Below are 19,419 nucleotides of genomic sequence, written 5' to 3'. Positions count from 1 at the left end.
AAATGTGAAATTAAATTCAACTACATTATTATTAACGACGATCTTCAGCTACTGATCCGTCTTAAAAATGTGAACCCGCGAACCTGCGATGAAAGTTATTTAGCGAGATTTGCAAAATGAAGTTAAAAATGTTTCGCTATTCTGAGAAATACATACCAACTTTGAGAGTAATGTCTCGAAATTGGATCCCAGTTCGAAACCCTTTTGGAAATTAACGAAAATTCTTTTAAAAAAACCTCAAAAGCAAATTCCAACGCTTCTTCTTCTTCTTATTGGCATTACATTCCACACTGGGACAGAGCCGCCTCGCAGCTTAGTGTTCATTAAGCACTTCCACAGTTATTAACTGCGAGGTTTCTTAGCCAGGTTACCATTCGTATATCATGAGGCTAACACGATGATACTTTTATGCCCAGGGAAGTCGAGACAATTTCCAATCCGAAAATTGCCTAGAGCGGCACCGGGAATCGAACCCAGCCACCCTCAGCATGGTCTTGCTTTGTAGCTGCGCGTCTTACCGCACGGCTAAGGAGGGCCCAGAATTCCAACGCTTAAAGAGGGAAATGAAATTTTATTAACAAATGGCGAAAAGGCTTAAAACTTGCTCAGCAGTCTAGGTCTCACTAGTCCAATAGAGGATCAGGTTACTCGGAGCTTCGAAGACTTTCTCAATCAAGATAATGTTTTTAACCCTTCGTTGGGAACTAATTTGAATGAAGTGAGATCTATTATTAAAAAAAAAAAAATAAAAAACATGAAAGCCCCGGGTGATGATGGTATTTTCTGCATACAAAAATCCAGCTGAGGCTTCACGTTATCGTCCAATCAGTTTGCTTTCTTCAATAAGCAAACTTTTTGAAAAGATTATTTTAAATAGAATGATGGTTAATAATAATGACAATTCTATTTTAGCTGATGAGCAATTTGGTTTTCGCCATGGGCATTCAACCACCCATCAGTTATTAAGAGTTACGAATTTAATTCGGCTTAACAAATCTGAAGAATATTCAACTGGAGTTGCTGTTCTAAATATAGAGAAAGCATTTTACACCAGGGTGTCAAAAATCTTTGTTTGCAGATGACACGGGCCTCTCAGCTAAAGGGCGAAGCCTTCGTGTCATTTGTAGTAGATTGCCAAAAAGTTTAGATATTTTCTCCACTTACTTGCGAAAATGGAAAATTTGCCCGTATGCTTCAAAAACTCAGCTTATAATTTTCCCACATAAGCCGAGAGCTTCTTATTTGAAACCTTCTAGCAGACATATTGTCACTATGAATGGGGTTCCAATTAATTGGTCTAGCGAAGCCAAATATTTAGGACGTCTGCTGGACCAAAAATTAATTTTTAAAAATCACATTGAAGGCCTTCAAGCCAAATGTAACAAATATATTAAGTGTCTATATCCACTTATAAACAGAAAATCAAAACTTTGTCTTAGACCTGCCATGGTGTATGCTGTGCCAATATGGACTAGTTGCTGCAATACCAGAAAAAAGGCACTCCAGAGGATTCAAAATAAAATTTTGAAAATGACTCTGAAGTTGCCTCCGTGGTATAGTACCAATGACCTTCATAGAATTTCTAATATTGAGACATTGCAACAAATGTCCAACAAAATAATTTTCAATTTTAGACAAAAATCGTTGCAATCTTCTATTGCAACGATTAGCTCCTTGTACCCTTGATATAGATTAGGGGTTTAGGGTCATTTGGCCGAATGCCGTTTGGCCGAATGTCATTTGGCCGAATGCCGTTTGGCCGAATGTCATTTGGCCGAATGCCATTTGGCCGAATGCCGTTTGGCCGAATAGTTGAAATACGAAGGAAGGAAATACGAAGGAAGGATATACGAAGGAAGAAGAAAGAAGGAAGAAAAATAAAAAAGAAGAAGGAAGAAAGAAAAAGATAAAAAGAAGAAGGAAGAAAGAAGAAGGAAGAAGGAAAAAAGAATAAAGAAGAAGGAAGAATGAAAAAGAAAAAAAGCAGAAGGAAGAAGGAAGAAGTAAGATGGGACAAGAAAGACGAAAGAAGGAAGACGAAAGAAGGAAGACGAAAGAAGGAAAAGAGGAAGAAAGAAGGAAGAAGGGAGAAAGAAGAATGAAGAAAGAATAAAGTAGAAGGGAGAAAAAAAAGAAGAAGTAAGAAGGAAAAAAGGAAGAAGGGAAGGAAGAAGGAAAAAATAAGAAGGAAGAAGGAAGGAAAAAGGAGGAAGAAGGAAGGAAAAAGGAGGAAGAAGGAAGGAAGAAGACGGAAGAAGGATGAAGAAGCAGGAAGAAGGAAAAAGGAAGAAGGAAGATGGAATAAGGAAGAAGCAAAAAGGAAGAAAGAAAAAGGAAGAAGGAAGAAAGAAAAAGGAAGAAGCAAAAAGGAAGAAGGGAGGAGAAAAACAGAAAGAAGGGAGACAAAAGAAGGAATAAAAATGAAGAAAGAAGAAGGCAAAAGAAAAAAGAAAGTAAAAAGAAGGACGAAGAAAGAAGTTTTCTGTTCTCAGTTCACTTTTCTCTTCCCACTTTTGACTTCTTAGTTCTCATTTCCTTCTTCCAATTATTCACTTCTCATTTCTTACTCTTCACTACTCTTAACCTGAGGTCTATTTTTGCCTTTCTCGTATACAAAGTATACGTAAAGGCTATAGGATCACTCCAATACCGAACTTTTTATAGAAGGCTCGGAGACCCATAGTGTTATGTACCAATCGACTCAGTTCGACGAATTTAGGTGATGTCTGTATGTGTGTGTGTATACAAAAATGTGAGACACACTTTTTGGTACTTAGCATTATCCGATTTGCTCACAATAGGTTGCAATCTACGCATAATGCGGCCTAGTTGTTTCCTATTGAAAATTGGCCCGATCGGTCATTGCGTTCCAGAGTTATTGACAAAACATTGTTTTTTGCCAAAGTTTAGTTAAGATTAGTTTAAGTTGGAAACATTGTAATTCCTACATGGTGCAATTAAACCAGAAGAAAAATCCTAACTGCCAGAGGCAATTGAAACGTATTAATAATTACTAAAAATTTAACATAGCAAATAAGAATGCTGGATTTTTATCGGTGATGAAAAATACACAATATCCGTTTTTTAATAACGTTTCGGGTTACTCCATTCAGCCATCATCAGATATTGAAAAACGTGGAGTAAGCCGAAACGTTATTTAAAAAAAACGGAAATTGTGTATTTTTCATCACCGATAAAAATCAACAAACCAGAAAATATAAAGTTTTACGGTGACCCCACTAAATAAGAATGATAGTTTACAATGTTATGGAAACTCATATGTGAATATGTACGTTATGTGGGAGATATTGATTTGAAAAATGTATTGGAGGTAACCACTTTCCCTTCGATGGGACTCGAACCCATGACCCTACAGTACGCTAGACTGGTGCTTTTTAACCAACTAAGCTACGAAGGACCTCCGTCGGCCTTCGCAACCTAGCGGCTACTGAACGAGCTCGAGATTCCCAAATTGGACGCATAGTCATTATTGACGGAAAAAATTCAAGCCACGGCTTCTGATTCCATAGTCCAATCCGGCCGATCCCTGTTGAATGCAAGTAAATCGGTTAATGTTAAGGTCACTCCTGACGAAATCCAAGTTTCCAAGTGCTCGCGTTTTCGAGGGTGTGCCCTTGATACGGAAGTAACACACAACTGTAATTTTTATTATTTCACGCATGCTGCGACGCAGCAAAGCTAAATCAACAAAAATGATGCGCCGCCTCTGAATCGAGTGTTGTCTCCCCGAAAACGCGAGCACTTTGAAACTTTAAGTGCCAAAAATGCATACACAATCGACCTTCAAGATTTATAGTAGTTCTTTTTTTCTATTTTAATATAATAAAATTATTTAGTCAGTTTGATTTGAATCTACCCATATCTTCTTTTTCGTATATAGTAATACAAGACGAAAACGATTTTATTATGTACAGTTTGGAATATAAACTAAATTGCGATTTACGACAGTATATTAAACTGTCGTAAATCGCAATTAAATCCCAAGTATTTACGGAAATATATTAGTGTTGAAAAAATATTATTTTCAACAGCTTACAATTGATTAGGAAAGTTTTTTTTTCTAATGGAAAAACTCCATTCTTTCCGACCTTCATTCAGCCATGTGTGCGAATTTTAAAGCGTGCATCGGATCGGTGGAGCGCATGTTCTCGAGATGGTGTTCGATGCGATAGATGAGCGGACAATTTAAGTAGCCGGGCAAGTGAACCGAAACGATTTAGTTTGAAACGGAACGCAGCTTAGTTTCATTCGTCCGTCCATCGTGACTATCCTCGCTACTGATAGTATAGAGCAGACCCGATCTATCTATCATACAAGGAGTGACAGTCAGAGAAAGCTGAACTATCTCAAATAGACTTTTCCACAATCGTGTGTTTGAACATTGACGAACATATCCGTTCTTGAAGTGCCAATAGACATCCGATGAACGACTCGAGCCACCGCCAGTCCATCTACAGCCAGGGATCAAGCAACACGGAACTTTCGAACCGCTGCAAGGAAGTCACCCACCAGTCAGGGATCATCATCATTGGCGGTGGAAGTGCTGGTTGTTTACTGTTTAGTGAGAAATTCGGTTGAGCTCGGAAAGTGAGTATCCATACCGCCTCTTATCAACTGTTGCTCGGCCAGTTAGTGTATAGTGTGGTTAATAGTTTGTGTTTGTTTTTGCATAGTTGAACGGCAAACGGTATTTGCACATGGCCTCCTGAAGCCAATAGTATGTACGAATGAAAAATAAATTGTGATATAATCGTCGAGCTGCAAGTTATCGCTGACATGTGCCTTGAAGTAGACTGTAAATGTGGTTCACTTGACTATTAGTGACGAAGAGGGATTTCATCAAATGCTGCTTCTTTCATCGTAACGAGTCTTGTGTTGGAATAAACAAAAGACTAACAAAGACTGCAAAGCACAATTACGTTTGGTTATTCTTCTGTACGATCATGTTGACTTAAAATCTAGGTACATGTAAACTTATTGTGAGTGATAGGAGGATTGACGAATGCGGTGGAGGTGTTTTTATTTGCATGGTTCAAGGAATGGCAGATCGAATAATATACAGAAATAAAAATGACGTTGTATGAATTGTCAATCCATAAGGCGAAGAACAGCACCATTATTCGCTGCTAACAAGAGCAGGAATATTTTGAATCGAAACAATTGCCAGATTTTATATAAAGCGGAAAATTTTCTAAAAATCCCTTTACATAAATAAAAACCCTAGAAGTCAGAATGATGGAAAAATGATTCAATCTATCATTAACCGTGCTCACATCAAGTAACTGGAACATAAAAAGCTGTTTCAATTCATGTTTGATTTTTTTTATTTAGCACAAGTTTCTAGGTATTCAATTTTCAATAGTGAATACTGACCAAGATAAATAAAAACTATTCTGAGGTTTTTTTTTAATTGAATTTCATTACACCACTTGATTGTAACTTTACGGATACGCATTTCGACCTCAACAGTAACGTAGTCTTCAATGTCTCGTACTAGACTCGACAATCTTCTACAAAAACGACCTTTCTAGTGTTGTATGTTTAAGCTCTACATACTCAAACTCTACCACGTTAAGGACATAAGTTCTATGGGCTCACGGAATGGCCACATATAATAGCTTGACACAAGCAGTAACCACGTAATGTCGGAACATCTCTTAAGAGATGGCGGTTACACTAAGAAGCGCATCTGCATGGTGTTGAAGCGAGCAACTGAAATGGTAATGATTCTGGGCCCATAAAATTCTACAGATCAAAGATCTATTTAAGTCTATTTAAGATCATCTCGAGAGTAGCTTTATTAGAAACATTACTTTCAATTTGAATTTTGCTGCGATTCTGTGCATTCACACAAATAAACTACCACAATAAACCCTACTCTTGCACCCAGTGATGATCCAATTAATTAACCCTTTTCCATTTTATATCAATTTTCCTTTCCATGTCGCGCGAACCACACACAGGCAGGAGGCATCACACCACAAGCGATACGACGCAGTCTCCTGCCGTTGAAGCACAGGGATAGTCGTCGATGCCCTGCCGGGACAATCGTTTGCAATTAACCCCACCATCGGCGGCATAATTCAGGCGGCGTCGAACGGGCGACAGAAGATGACAGTGTTCTTCCCGCTGGCCGGCCTTGGTTTTCGCCAATCTGCGTGGTGCAACTTCTCAGAAAGTTTAGATTTGCTCTAGAGAAGGGTGTGTAGTTCCTCGAAGCCGTAGATAGTTTCCCAAACTGTGATATTTTAATACATGCAAGCACCATTTGTGACAAATCGGAAATATTTTCATTGCTTTTTTATCTTATTGTACCACCTAAGTCCAAACCAAGAAGTGAGTGCAAATATATGTACCAGTACTGTTGATGCTGATTGTTGGTGCTGAAAGTGAATAGACCTCAACAGACAGAAGCAAAGTGCAAATTGAAGCGCGTTCGTTTATAACAAACCCATCTCTCAGTGAACAAAAGTGTGTCAAAACTGGATGTAGAGACTTGCTGCTGTTGATCGTTCTGACAAACTGAGCCTTAGAACAGCACGCACAAGCCGGACAGGCAGAGTGTAAATAAAGTAGCAGCTGAAATAGGAGAAAAACAGCGATAAAATGACGGGGTGAGTAGCTTGTTTTCTTCATCGGTTTACTTACGGCATGGTTGAAGCAGAAGCCGGCTGGCTGATAGGTTGGCATATATAGGGTGCGTTGGGGCAAACATTTAAATTTCCAATATATCAGAAATAGCAAACAAATAAGCAATTACGATGTGTTACTTACGAATTTTACAAACCATCTCTCATGACAAAACCAAAATATTATACTGAAGTCGGTTTTTACGCGAGGGATACGTTCCGCGTAAATCAAAACCTTGAAAACAAATTGCGTAAATCCCTTAAACCGCGTAAGAAATGCGTTTATCAAGGCAAAATCGTAAAAACGAATAAATACCTTAATGCACGTAAAACATGTGAAATGCTATCCGAGTAAAAGGCACGTAAAAAGCGACCGATTTATGTTATCTTTATTTGTTACTTCTACCCCAACATACTCTACCGATGAATTTAGATGAGTTTGAGATACACTTTTGGGCGCAACCCGACTTGTTGGTCTTGTTTGCAGAAAGTCAAGGTCTAACGCGCAATAATTTATGCTTTTGGGGAACGAAGAGTAGGTATAGGTATAATAATTATAATTCTGAAGATAGCATGATCATCATAAACCACGTGGTCATGGTTTTTGAAATAGCCATGCTTCCACTTCGTGATCATTTTGTATGAATAATTTTGATAATTCGTATATAGGGTTGTCTTCGAACAATGGCGAACCGAATAGTAAAAGTGGCGATTTCTATTATGTTATTTTATTTTTCAAACACGATTTTTTCATGTGGCTTTATTCGATTTCCAAATAAATAATTTAAATTTGCTTGTTAATTAAATATAACCATTCTAAATATATATTCGTACACTTATAATTGGCACTGTTTATCAAAGAAAGCCAATGTGCAATTTAAAGAAGAAATCCTTGCTGAGGATTGAACACGTCATCTTAGAATAGATTTCATCATGTTTCAATGAATCAGAACATCAGATTTGATAACAGAATTAGCGTAGAACTGAACGACATTTTGATTCACAAGCGTGTACTTTTTGTAAAATTACTTCCTTTGGAATTTTTCACGTATACTGTTTATCCTGCAAGGGGTATAGAAATGAGAATGAGATATTCGTTTCTGGGTAGCACAAATTGGATTTAAAACGTTTATATACTTATCATATGCTTTACATATCATCGTCATCAGTAACATCAAATTTATTATTAATGTGACAATTATTCTTATCAGGGCGTTTTCTGAATACCCAATACACCCAATACGCAATACCCTGCATTTGGAGTTTATTTATTTCTTATTTGAAATTCTTACCATTGTTGAAACATTTGGGAAGGGAGACTGATTTTTTTCTTTTCTTACTTTAACAACAGAAAAGTTATCATTTATTATATCTACAGTCGCAATTTACTAATTGAGCAACCCCCTCGACGCTCGGAACAATAAATGAATACTATTTGCAAATTAGTCCCGTTACGCTGGGATATGGATACTCTGAAGTAGTGCGTAACGGTGTAAATCCGGTCATATCGCCAGGCTCGGTACAACACTGAAGCTGACAATATATCGTCCCTAACCCAGAATCCCAAGATGTCAGGCGACCCGTGCTGAGAGGATGAATAGCCTGGGGGGTGAAACAATTAGTCATGCAGTTAACGGAGCCTGTAATGCTGGGTAGACACTCTTCGTGTTGCATTACGGAGTAAGATCTACCGCACTGTGCTCTAGTTCTTACTATTCTTGTTAATACTTATGAGTGATGGTCGGAAGAGTATGGAACGACTATAATTTGCTTTTAGATGACCCATTTTTTGCTCCTTTTGGATGGAGTAAATTGTAAAAACGTAACTCAACCTTAGGCTGGTTTTCGAAGCCGACGACATGAATCTCCAAGCTCCAGAGCGCTGATTAATTAGGAAAGAAGCGGATACGAATTTGGTGGATCTGCTGAACCCTCTGGCTGATTAGAGCTCTGTGTAAAGGTGAGATTCGGAAATGCCAAACGCAATGAAATCAGATCTCTATACAAAAACGAATTCGCAACTCATAAGAAGAAGCAAAAATATGTTTGAACTTCAGTACCGATGCATGGTCAAAATCAGTATTATCCCACTTATTGTTGAGCCGAAACTGATTGAGGGGCGCGCCTTTGAGAGTTGGTGTAAGCCATTTTTCGAAGGGTATAAATAGCGGTACCTTAATCTAAAGAGGCATTACATTAAGCCTGAGAAATATATGAATAAAAAATGACTACTTCATTTCTTCTCAATAGAAATGGAGCAGAAAGACATGCACTAAACAAATGACACGGGTATACTACAAAAGTTCAATGAAATGGACGCAGTGGTTCATCCTGAACAAAAAAAAATGCAAATTGTATAACTAGACAGCTACATTGTAACACAGCGGTTCTCAACCAGGGGTACATGTACCCCTGAGGGTACCTTCGCCGGGCTCAGGGTACCTCGGACAAAATGCGTAATGGCGGATGAACTACAATTTTAATTAACACACAGTCTTAATAATTGTGTATATTTTTACCTCAAAACTTTGTCTTGTTTATAATATGCATGGCAGGATTTGCATAAATCGCTCTCATTAGATAATGAACAATGATAAAAGAAAGGCAAAAACTGTTTCGAATTATTACAAACCTTGAAAACAAGTCTATTCTTCAAAGCTAGCTTTTGCGCTCCCACCATACAAAATCTTACTTGAAATGCGAGCTTATTAACCAAAACATTCCTCTCTTATCCGAATTTCTGGTTGAAGCCCCCACCAAGAAGTGGTGATAAAACGCTTTGTTCTTGCTCATTTTGTGTTGGGACCGCACAGCTGTGTAAAACAAGTTGAAATGCATCATTAGAATCAGTGCCCCCGCGTTTGGAGCTTCTTAAACGAAATTTATCATGGGGTATAATTCTGCAAATCAGTTCTTAATTATGATAGCTTGCAAAAAAGAGTCTCTCATGGTATGCTACATATCGTAAATGTATACAGAGATGATAACTGCCGTAATCTGGCAAAGTGACGTATACGCCATTTTCCAAAAATGATGTTAACGAGTAGTACTCATCGTACTCTTTAACAGAAAAATGGTAATCGGTAATCGTGGTAAAATGGCGCATACGTCAGTTTTTCAGATTACGGCAGATAAGTAAAAGATTTCTCCACAACGAGAACAATGGAAAAGGGCTGTGGGACAAAAAATCAAAAGGACAAAACAACGAATGAGCAAATTTTTTAAAAAAATTCTATGTAATCTACCTGTTTTAAACAATAATTTGAATTATATGTTAAAAATATGCTTCTGAACTAAAATCTATCAGTTCGGAAGTGGCATTTGAGAGACATGAGTGTTTTTTCCCGCAAAACTCAGTTGTTTCATTGCAAGAAGATTGGAAGCATCCTTCTACACTTTCCGGAAGCCTCTCTAAGCAGCTCGGAGGACTCTTTTCAAGAGGCTCGGAGGACACATTTCAAGAGGTTAGGAAGCCTCCTTTCAGGAGGCCCGAAAGCCCTCTTTCAAGAGGTGCGGAAGTCTTCTTTCAATAGGCCCGGAAGCATTATTTAAAGAGGCTCGGAAGGCTCTTTTTAAGAGCCACGGAAGTCTTCTGTCAAGAGGCTCGGAAGTCTCCTTTTTAGAAGCTTGGCTTTTTTAAGAGGCCCAAATGTCTTCTTTCAAGCCTTCTTTTTTTCTTTCTTCTTCTTTTGATAGGCTTTGAAGGCTCTTTCAAAAGGTTCGGAAGGCTCATTTAAAGAGGCTCAGAGGCCTCTTTTCAAGAGGTTCATAAGCCTCTTTTCAATAGGATTGGAAGCCTCCCTTTAAAAGGCTCGGAATTCTTCTTTCAAGAGACTTGGAAGCCTCCTTCAAGTGGCTCGAAAGCCTTCCTTTAAAAGGATTTGATATTCTTCTTTCAAGAGACTTGGAAGCGTACTTTCTAGAGGCTCAGAAGCGTCCTTTCAAGATACTCAGATACTTCAAAAGACACGGAAGCCTTCTTTCAAGAGGCTCGGGTGTCTTCTTTCAATGGGCTCGGAAGCATTCTTTCAAGAGGCTCGGACGTCTCCTTTCTATAGGCTAGGAAGCCTCTCTTCAAAATGCACGGAAGGCTCTTGGAAGCCTACTTTCAGGCTCAGAGGCGTTCTTTCAAGATGCTCTGAAGTCTCCTTTTAAGGAGCTCGAAAACCGTCTTTAAAGAGGCTTGGAAGCTTTCCTTCAAAGGGCTTGGAAGGTTCGTTTCAAGAGGCTCGGAAGCCTTAAATCTAGATTGAGAGAGACTCTTTGTTCACGCTCTCTGTCGCTAATGGATAGGCTAGTTCTTCGTTTTTTGCTTCATTTCCACTTCAGCATGCTAGACAAAGCTATTGTGTTTAGATTCCTGTCAAGAAATCCGAAGTAAATTATGGTATAGTTTTGTAATAATCGAAAAAGAATGGAACCAGAGAGAGAGCACCTTAGAAATAGTTATAAAATTTATGTTGGAAGCTCGATGTATAAACTTACTTTAACTTTGGAAGTTTCACAGATTTATAAAAATTTCAGCTAACTTTATGAAGATCCACTCATTAGGTACATTTTTCATATATCTTATGAGTTATGCTTATTTTCATAAACAGCAAAAAATAGTGGGTACCTCAATTTATGCAAAGGTTGCAAAAGTTGGAAAGTTGAGAACCGCTGTTATTTCTTATCTAAATATTAGTTATTCCTATAAAAAAATCTAAATCTATGAGCAGCTGGAATTCAAAAAAACAAATCAAGATCATGCATACTCCCGCAATTTACAATATTATAACTTATTATAACTAATATTATAACAAATCTCGTGTCGTGCTAAATCCGGAAATTGCTGATTCAAGTCTTAGACAAGCTTATACAGAAGACGGCACTTTCACGTTTCACGACGGTCACTTAACTTAACTAATTTCCAGCCATTGAAAAACTAAAGCCCGCGGTTCTAGAACTAATTTCAATGCGGTTCTTAAAAAATCAATGCCGGTAACTAGTTTGACTGCATCTCCTACCACCGCAAAATACAGCCACAACCATCGACCTAAGTCCTCATTTTCTCCAATCTCATCGTTCTGCGTAACTCTTGAAAACACGAACACGCATTCTTTAATTATTCACCGACCGCACATCCCCGGATTTCATGATTATTCTGTGTCCTAACACAAACGTGTCCAATCATGCACTACCGCGTTTTGCGTCCAATACAAAACACGAACACAATGGTTTCATTTTCTTCAACCGTCTAAGACGAGTTTAGTACTTTCTATTTAACTCCACTAAGTTTTGTTATCTTTGCAGATACGTATTTCGTCCACAACTGTGAGGTCGTCTTCAGTGTCTTGTACTTGACTCGACTTGAAGAAAACAATCGCAGCTTACACTATTTATACTATGGTACCTAATCTAATCTTATTTGCCTACTTTATTTGCCTATACAACTAATTACCTTATTGCTTAGGTAGAAATTTGAAGAGCCAAGAGCTGCCGTTTCCCTTTCTTCTTCATTTTCTTATTAATATTCTCACCCGAACAGCAGACTCGGACATTTCGATAACCGCGCGATCTGCGTCCAGCAAAGAACACCAACAACCTTGCGCTCTTGATTTTGTCAACAGTGGATTGACCAAAATTCAATAAGTCTGTACATAAAACCTTGAATGCGTACGCCCTTGGCCATCTGCCAAATATTATTATTAGTTATTCAGAGGGTCCGTTAATCGTCGTAAGTGCGCATCGGTCCTCCACGAGCATCGTCTAGGAATGGTATCCGTAGAGTCCTACCGGTGTAATGACTACAAAATCAGTTTGGAACGGCGGCGAACTCTAGTTGTTCGGAGCGTTTTGCGGAGTCCAAAGTACGTACGATTTCCTGCCATGATGCGTCTCCGAAATTCTTTGCTGGTATCATTATTGGAGGTCACCAGTGAAACCAAGTACACGAATTTTTCAACCACCTCGATACAAACTTGTGGGGGATGGCTAACGTTGTTTTCTTTTTAAGCCCTATTCTGTACTTCGTCTTCGACGTGCTGGTGACTAGTCCGACCCGCTTGCTGCCATCTTCGGTCTGATGTAGGCTTCATGCATCTTCTCAGCTACTTGCCATAATATCAATGTCTTCGTGAAAATTGTACCACTCGTGTCAATTGCTGACCTTCGTAATACTCCTCCCAAAGCGATGTTGAAGAACAGGCATGAAATGCCATCACCTTACCGTAACCCTCTACGCGTTTCGAAGGGACTCGAGAATGTCCCTGAAACTCGAGCTACGCACATCGCAATCCATCGTCGCCTTGATCAACGATGTCACTTTATCCGGAAATCTGTGTTCGTGCATAAGAAGTAGCTATATATGCACGTGCACGAACGTGCAGTAGGAGTAGTATTCCGCGGAAGGCTACAAAGTTTATGCGTCGTGGGCTGTTGTCTATCGATACAGTATGCAGATTGTTCAGCCCGATCACCACACCGGTCTGTACATTTCATCCCTCCTACACTAGCGTTGTTGTCGCCGAACAAGGTTTTGACTTCCGAAATTTCCTTCCACGGGTGCGAGCTGTTGGTTCAAAGGAATCTTTCGCCTACTGGAGATGATTTCCAGAGACCAATTGAGCTGTGAATTTTCGCTTAACTTTTTAAAAGGACCTAAATTGTAGCATATTTTTCATGAATTAATTTGAATACTGCAATCAAAAGCTATTATATTGTTCTGTAGATTGCAATATTAAAATTAAATAATTAAAAAATGTCATTTAGGTTCTATTGAAAAGTTAAGCAACAATTCGGTTGACCGAATTAACAATATTTAAAAGGATGATGTACTGCCGTAATCTTGAAAAGTAACGTAACAGCCATTTTACAACATGCATGTTTTCCATTTTTCTGTTAAAGAGCTCGATGAGTCTCGTTAACACCATTTTTGGAAAATGGCGTATACGTCACTTTTTCAGATTACGACAGTGTAGGTGACAATTTTGGTTCAAGTTTGAGTTAGGTATGACAATTAATGCTTCGTTTTGTTAAGAAAATTATTCAGAGCTTTTAAGTGGAATGTCTTTACTCGCCACCTTATAACAAGTGAACATTTAGTAAGCGATTTTTTTTTTACGCGCAAAGATATATAATTATTTTACGGCTCGTTTTATTTTTTAAACTCTGTTGACCAATGTTAAATTTGAGCTATACTTGTTTAGTTTCGCATACGAGAGAAAGAGTAAGAGTATTCAATTTGCATTTTATTCAGCACTTAGGCATCACGGCATAGGCGTATTTATTATAATTTTATGCAGAGCTTCGAAATAAATTTGTGCTTGCGTAAATGTCTTTTCTCTATATTTTGACCTAAACTTTGAGGTTGTCTACAAATGTGGTCAAAATGGTAAAAAATATATTTCTATCAAAATAGGCAATAATTAATAACACAGTGACAAACACATATACTAACCATCTCCCTTTTCTCCATTATGGATCAACAGAATGGAAAATGCAGCCCTCGTAGAAAAGGGCCCAGTACCCAAGATTATAACCACCAACGAAAAGGGTGCCGTTACGCTGCCGAATCTCGAAGGCCAACCAGACAAAAGCGAACGGGGCAAAGCCATGCGCCAGGTGATCGCCGCCTTCATTGCCAACATTGGAACCATCAACACTGGCTTGATCTTCGGCTTCTCGGCCGTTGTCATTCCGCAACTGCACGCCCCGGACACGCTGATCCCAGTGGACGAAAGCCAAGCATCGTGGGTCGGTAAGTAGCCACTTTCTTTCGTAATCGTCGAACAACGAAGAGCGGACAACTGACCAGCCTTAACAAATTTCCGTTGGCTTCACTGCATAAAGTCCACAAATCGAACCGTTGGTAAACAGCTCGGGTCTTCGTCCAAACAAAATCGATAAATATAGCTCCCCTTTCCCAGCTGGTGCATGCGATGTATGCAATCTGATGATCCAAGCGAGCAAAGCAAGTTTGTGATCGAATACTCTGCTCTACCAACCCGTGTTCGAAGTTTTCGGCGGGTGTCATTTGGGTTTCCGTAACAAAGAGAACATGACCCGGTTATTCACCATGCGGTCGCACATGTGTAAATTTATGCAATTTTAGAGTCTCAGTTTGGCTGGGGTGCAACTTATTAGTGGACCACGTTGTTACCATCTGTGTTTTGATTCTGGTTACCCAAAGCCATCCAAATTTCCAATAGAATCATCATATTGACAAATATAAATTGATTTAAAAGTTATGTACTAAACAATTGAATTGACACAAAAATCTCCGCAAATCATAATTTTTAATATATAATCAGTTTTTGATACAAATTTCAAGCGGCACCCTGCATCAAATTCGCAAAACAAAAGCCTGCATCCGTCGACATTAATCACAGTAACCTAAATACAAACTGTAATCATGAACATGAAACGTGTCTGAATTGGATCGTTGCTCTTAGCACAGGGTAAATGCTCTCCGCAAAACAAATCCGTCAACAAGCGTGTTTACGAAGAACTTCCCCAACTGGCCGAAACTGGTATGTGTGACTTATCTCATTTCATCGAGTCCACTTTAACCATTTCCCAGTCAACCGCGAAGCGCAAATTTTATCGTGTTTTGTTTTCGCAAGCGCATTGCCGAAAGAAACGCCTTCAAGATCTGTTGGTAAACAAGTTTCTGCTGTATAACGCAAACCTAATCTGTGAAATCCAAGTAGCCGTCGCGACGCATCCCATCATCAACTGTAGTGCACTGCACATGGGTACCTCTTCCGATACCGAAATTCTGCTAATCATTCTGATTTCAGCTCCTAGGTACTGCCATGTCTCGATCGATCGATTGATGGCAACGATCGGAAACGATTGCGAGTGGGGACGCTAAATTTAGATTCAATCCAAGTAAAACCGGCTACGACGTGGTCTACCGCCTGGTGAACTTTGATTGGGCAATGAGTGGCGCGTAGCAACAGTGAAGCAGATTGTCCGACTGACGCTTCCTCAAGATTCAGATATTACTGTTGTTGAATGGGTTTGATTACATTTGTTTACCCGGCCTGAAGTATATTCGCGAACGGTTTTGCAAATCATACCTACGCATCGCTTGTCTTGTCTTTCAAACCAAATGATATCCGTGGCATGGCGGGCGGTCGAGTCTTTCGCACTCGAATGTGAGCGTGCGTGGTTCGCGTGGCAATGGAACGAGAACAAGTTTTTGTCGATCATATTTTTCTCTGTTCGCAAACAGCCGTCTGCACTTTGCGGAGAAAATGAACGATCAGCAGCTGTTCTCACTTCAGGCCTTTAAACGTGCTCAGCTGATTAACATATGGATTGGATATTTTCTATTTCCAGCTGAAGAATTGGGGGAAGAAATGTGTCGAGCTATTTATGAACTGTCTAGTTAAATATTTAATAATGTCGAACATTTACAGCGCAGTAGAAAAAGTGCAAAATAACTGATATCCCATATTTGAGTTGGAATATTCTGCTGTCGAACCCGAATTAAAAAAAAGAAGCTGAAGTAATTTTATTTGTTTACTTGACATCAGCTACACGAGTGTACTTAAGATCGAAAATATGATAGGAACATTTTTGGCTTTGTGTCATGATGTCAGATTTATATTTGGAATATTTTTTTTAACCAATTCATTTAGTCATTCAGTTGTATTTAACACTTTGCGGGCTTCATAATAGAAATCATTTCTTTCCTTTTACATTCGATTGTATCTTGTATTAAACCATTAAAAGAACATAAATCAACGTACTTTTGGCGACTCAAAGCTGTAAATACATATAAATATATGAAACATTTGTTTGAGAATCTGCACAAGTGCATATAACACAATTTCGAGAAAACCACAAAAAAAACTGGTTTAAACAAATTGGCACGGAATCTTTCGATTTCTTCGATACAGATCAATCTCATTTTAGGCAAAACTCAACGTCCTGGGGCACTTCCAGTTCGGAAACGGCAAGTAGTGCTGCAAAGCGTGCACATGTGTTGTTACTCAAACAAACGAGAAAAAAAAAGTCATACATTTCCGAACAACATTTTTTGTTTTTTTTTTGTCAGAATAAGTATTTTTGCTCATTTTGGAAAAAAATGTCACAGGTTTTCTCAAATAAACGGTTCATATACAGGATGAAGGTTCACCAAAATATGTAACATATAAACTACAGGGATAGATTGTCGCTTCGGTTCCTTTTGTTCTGCCGACCGATCACTTGTTGGATACAGAATTATGAAATCGTTTGGATTTTGTATTGATATTTTGCTCCCCAGCTTGTGCTTGCCTGTTTACATAACCTCTTTGGTACACCTCCCGAATGTTGGTACTGGTAGCACTGCACGATATATCGCCTTGGAAGAAACGCTTCATTAGCTCATCAAGGGGGTTTTTCACTGCGGAATACGCAGGGATTTAAAAAATAACACCACTTCTACCGTTGGCAGATCAACGCGATCACCGCATCCTTGGAGAAACAACCATTTGAGTCGACAACTGCATTGAAACGTGCCTAATTTAGAAGTTTGGCCACACAGAGCTTACTGACAGCTATATCATGGCTCTTCGTCGGTCAGAATGCTTGGACGCCAGCTCTCCTAATCGCTCCCTCGAGCGCTATATTGAACAGTAGATTCGAGAGTGCATCACCCTGCTTTAATCCATCTAATAATAATCTATGCTAAAAATGTTCGGATGATATGAGATACAAGAACAACTGTAGACGAGGTTTCACTTAATTCTGTATTTTTGAAAGGTTCAGTCAGAGCAAAATATGAAGCAACTTCGGTCCGAATTTCCCATTTAATTCCATTCCATTTATTCCAATAATAAGTGGTGGAATTAAATGGGATTTTTCAAACTCGTCTTATGACAAGTGAAGACATTCCACTAAGAAGCTCAACATAATTTTCTCACTGAGTGTGCTTACTATGTGCAGAAAAAACATAATTAGCATTGTTCAGGGTTGGGAAAAATCAAATTTTCGAAAAATCGAGAATGATCAAACTCACCCGCGATTTTACTTTTAAATTATCAAGTGATTAAAACTCGCCAGCGATTAAGAATCGTTTGAAAATCGAACTCTCTCTTTTGAACTCTTTTTCCTTACTAGCATGAAGCTATAACGCCAAATAGAAGATAAAACGGAACTGTTGACAATTAGCTATTATTAGTTAAGATTAATGATTGAATGAAAATTCTGTGTTTATTATCGTTTGAGTACAAAATTTGAGAAGTTGTCGCCGGCGACAACTCGCCTACTGTTTTCACGTGAGAAGTTTTCACATGAAAACTGCCATGGGCGTAGCCAGAGGGGGGCAGGGGGGGGCCGTCGCCCCCCCCTAAATGTTGGAAATATTGAACGGGTACTGAAATGAATTCGCTTAAACATGTGCACTTTACGATCCAATCATATTCAGAAATAGGTTTTTGAAATTCAAAAGATTCCCAAAAAAACTTATAAGGGTATCCAGGATCCATACTATATGAAATTTTAAAACAACCCGAAACATTTCGGGCTCAAGAATTCTCCTAGAAATCCTTCTAGAAGCTCCCCTGGGAACTTCTAAATTCATCCGAAAAGTTATCCACAAATTCCTCTGAAAATCGTTTGAAAATCCTTCTCCTGTATGTAATTTCTCCTTATCTAGAAACCCCCAACTATTTTTTTTTTTGGAAATTCATGTGGTAGTTTCTTGAAGGTTTCTTTTCTTCCCTTCAAGTTTTACTGCTAGACATTTCTTCGGCTATTCTTCCAGGAAAATCTGCAACATTTCCTTCAGGAATGCATTCTAGAGTTCCTCCAAGAATACATACGGAATTTCCTCCCAAAATTCCACTAGAAGTTTCATCAGTAATTTATGACAGAAATCCTCCGATTTTGCTTCATAATTTCATCTTCTAATCTATATGAAACTGCTCCGGGCATTCCTCCAGGAACTCTTCCTGAAATTCCTCCGGGATAGCTTCCAGAACTTTTTCCGGGAATACCTCTATAAATTCAATAGCGAATTCCTCTAGAATTACATTTTGGAATTCTTTCCGCAATTATTTCAGAATATCTTTCAAGAATTCATCTAGAAATTTCTTTAGGAATTTCTCCAAGAATTCGTCCAAGTATTTCCCCGGAAATTCTTCTCTTACTTCACTTCCGGACTTCACTCGGAATTTACTCCAGAATTTCATTCGGAAATTAATGTTAGAGTTCCTCCAGGATATCTCCCAAGAGTTCTTGCAGGAATTTCTTCAGAACAAACAAAGAACAGCAATTCATCTGGGAATACTTTCTGGATTTCATCTGGTAATTTCTGCATTAATTCCTCCTCTGATATTTCTCCAGAAATTCCTTCATGAACTTCTCCAATAATTATTTCAGTACTACCTTGTGAGAATTCCTCTGGAAGTGCTTGTGGAAGTTCCTCCGGGAGCTCCCCCAGGAGTTTTTCCAAAAGTTCCTCTAGTAATCTCTCCAGGAACTTCACAGGGGATTCTTTGAGGATATTTGGCAGGAATTTCAAGGAAAATGGGATTTCGGAAGTTCCTCTAGAAATTCAACTCCGGGTATTCCATCGGCTGTTCCTCTGAAAATTTCTCCGGGAGTTCCACGAGTAGTTCCTCCGGAAATTCATTCAGACTTTCTTTCAGGAGTTCATTAAGGCTTTCTTTGGGAATTTATCTACAAATTCCTTCAGAAGTTCCTCGGAAAATTTCTCTGGGAGCTCCTCCGGGAGGTCCTTCAAGAATTCTTCCAGGAGTTTGTCCTGGAATTCATCCAGAAGTTCTTACGAGAG

The 19,419-nt window shown here is 38.8% G+C and overlaps 1 protein-coding gene across 2 annotated transcripts in view; it reads left to right on the top strand.

The window, feature by feature from the left end:
- The first annotated feature begins 4,227 nt into the window (after positions 1 to 4,227).
- Positions 4,228 to 19,419, top strand: part of LOC134218026 (facilitated trehalose transporter Tret1-like) — a 48,004-nt gene continuing 32,812 nt past the window's right edge. The window contains exons 1-3 of one of the 2 annotated variants that reach the window (XM_062696903.1): positions 4,228 to 4,608; positions 5,985 to 6,635; positions 14,120 to 14,388. In XM_062696903.1, coding sequence (XP_062552887.1) covers positions 6,628 to 6,635; positions 14,120 to 14,388 — 277 coding nt within the window. In that variant the 5' untranslated portion in view covers positions 4,228 to 4,608; positions 5,985 to 6,627. Of the gene's footprint in view, positions 4,609 to 4,724; positions 4,984 to 5,984; positions 6,636 to 14,119; positions 14,389 to 19,419 lie in introns of those variants that run through there. The other variant, XM_062696904.1, reaches the window with a different exon arrangement.

Source organism: Armigeres subalbatus, chromosome 2 (genome assembly GCF_024139115.2).
Source record: "Armigeres subalbatus isolate Guangzhou_Male chromosome 2, GZ_Asu_2, whole genome shotgun sequence".
In the NCBI taxonomy this organism is placed as follows: domain Eukaryota; kingdom Metazoa; phylum Arthropoda; class Insecta; order Diptera; family Culicidae; genus Armigeres; species Armigeres subalbatus.
The sequence above is the reverse complement of the archived record's forward strand: the minus strand, read 5'-3'. Positions and strand labels throughout refer to the sequence as shown.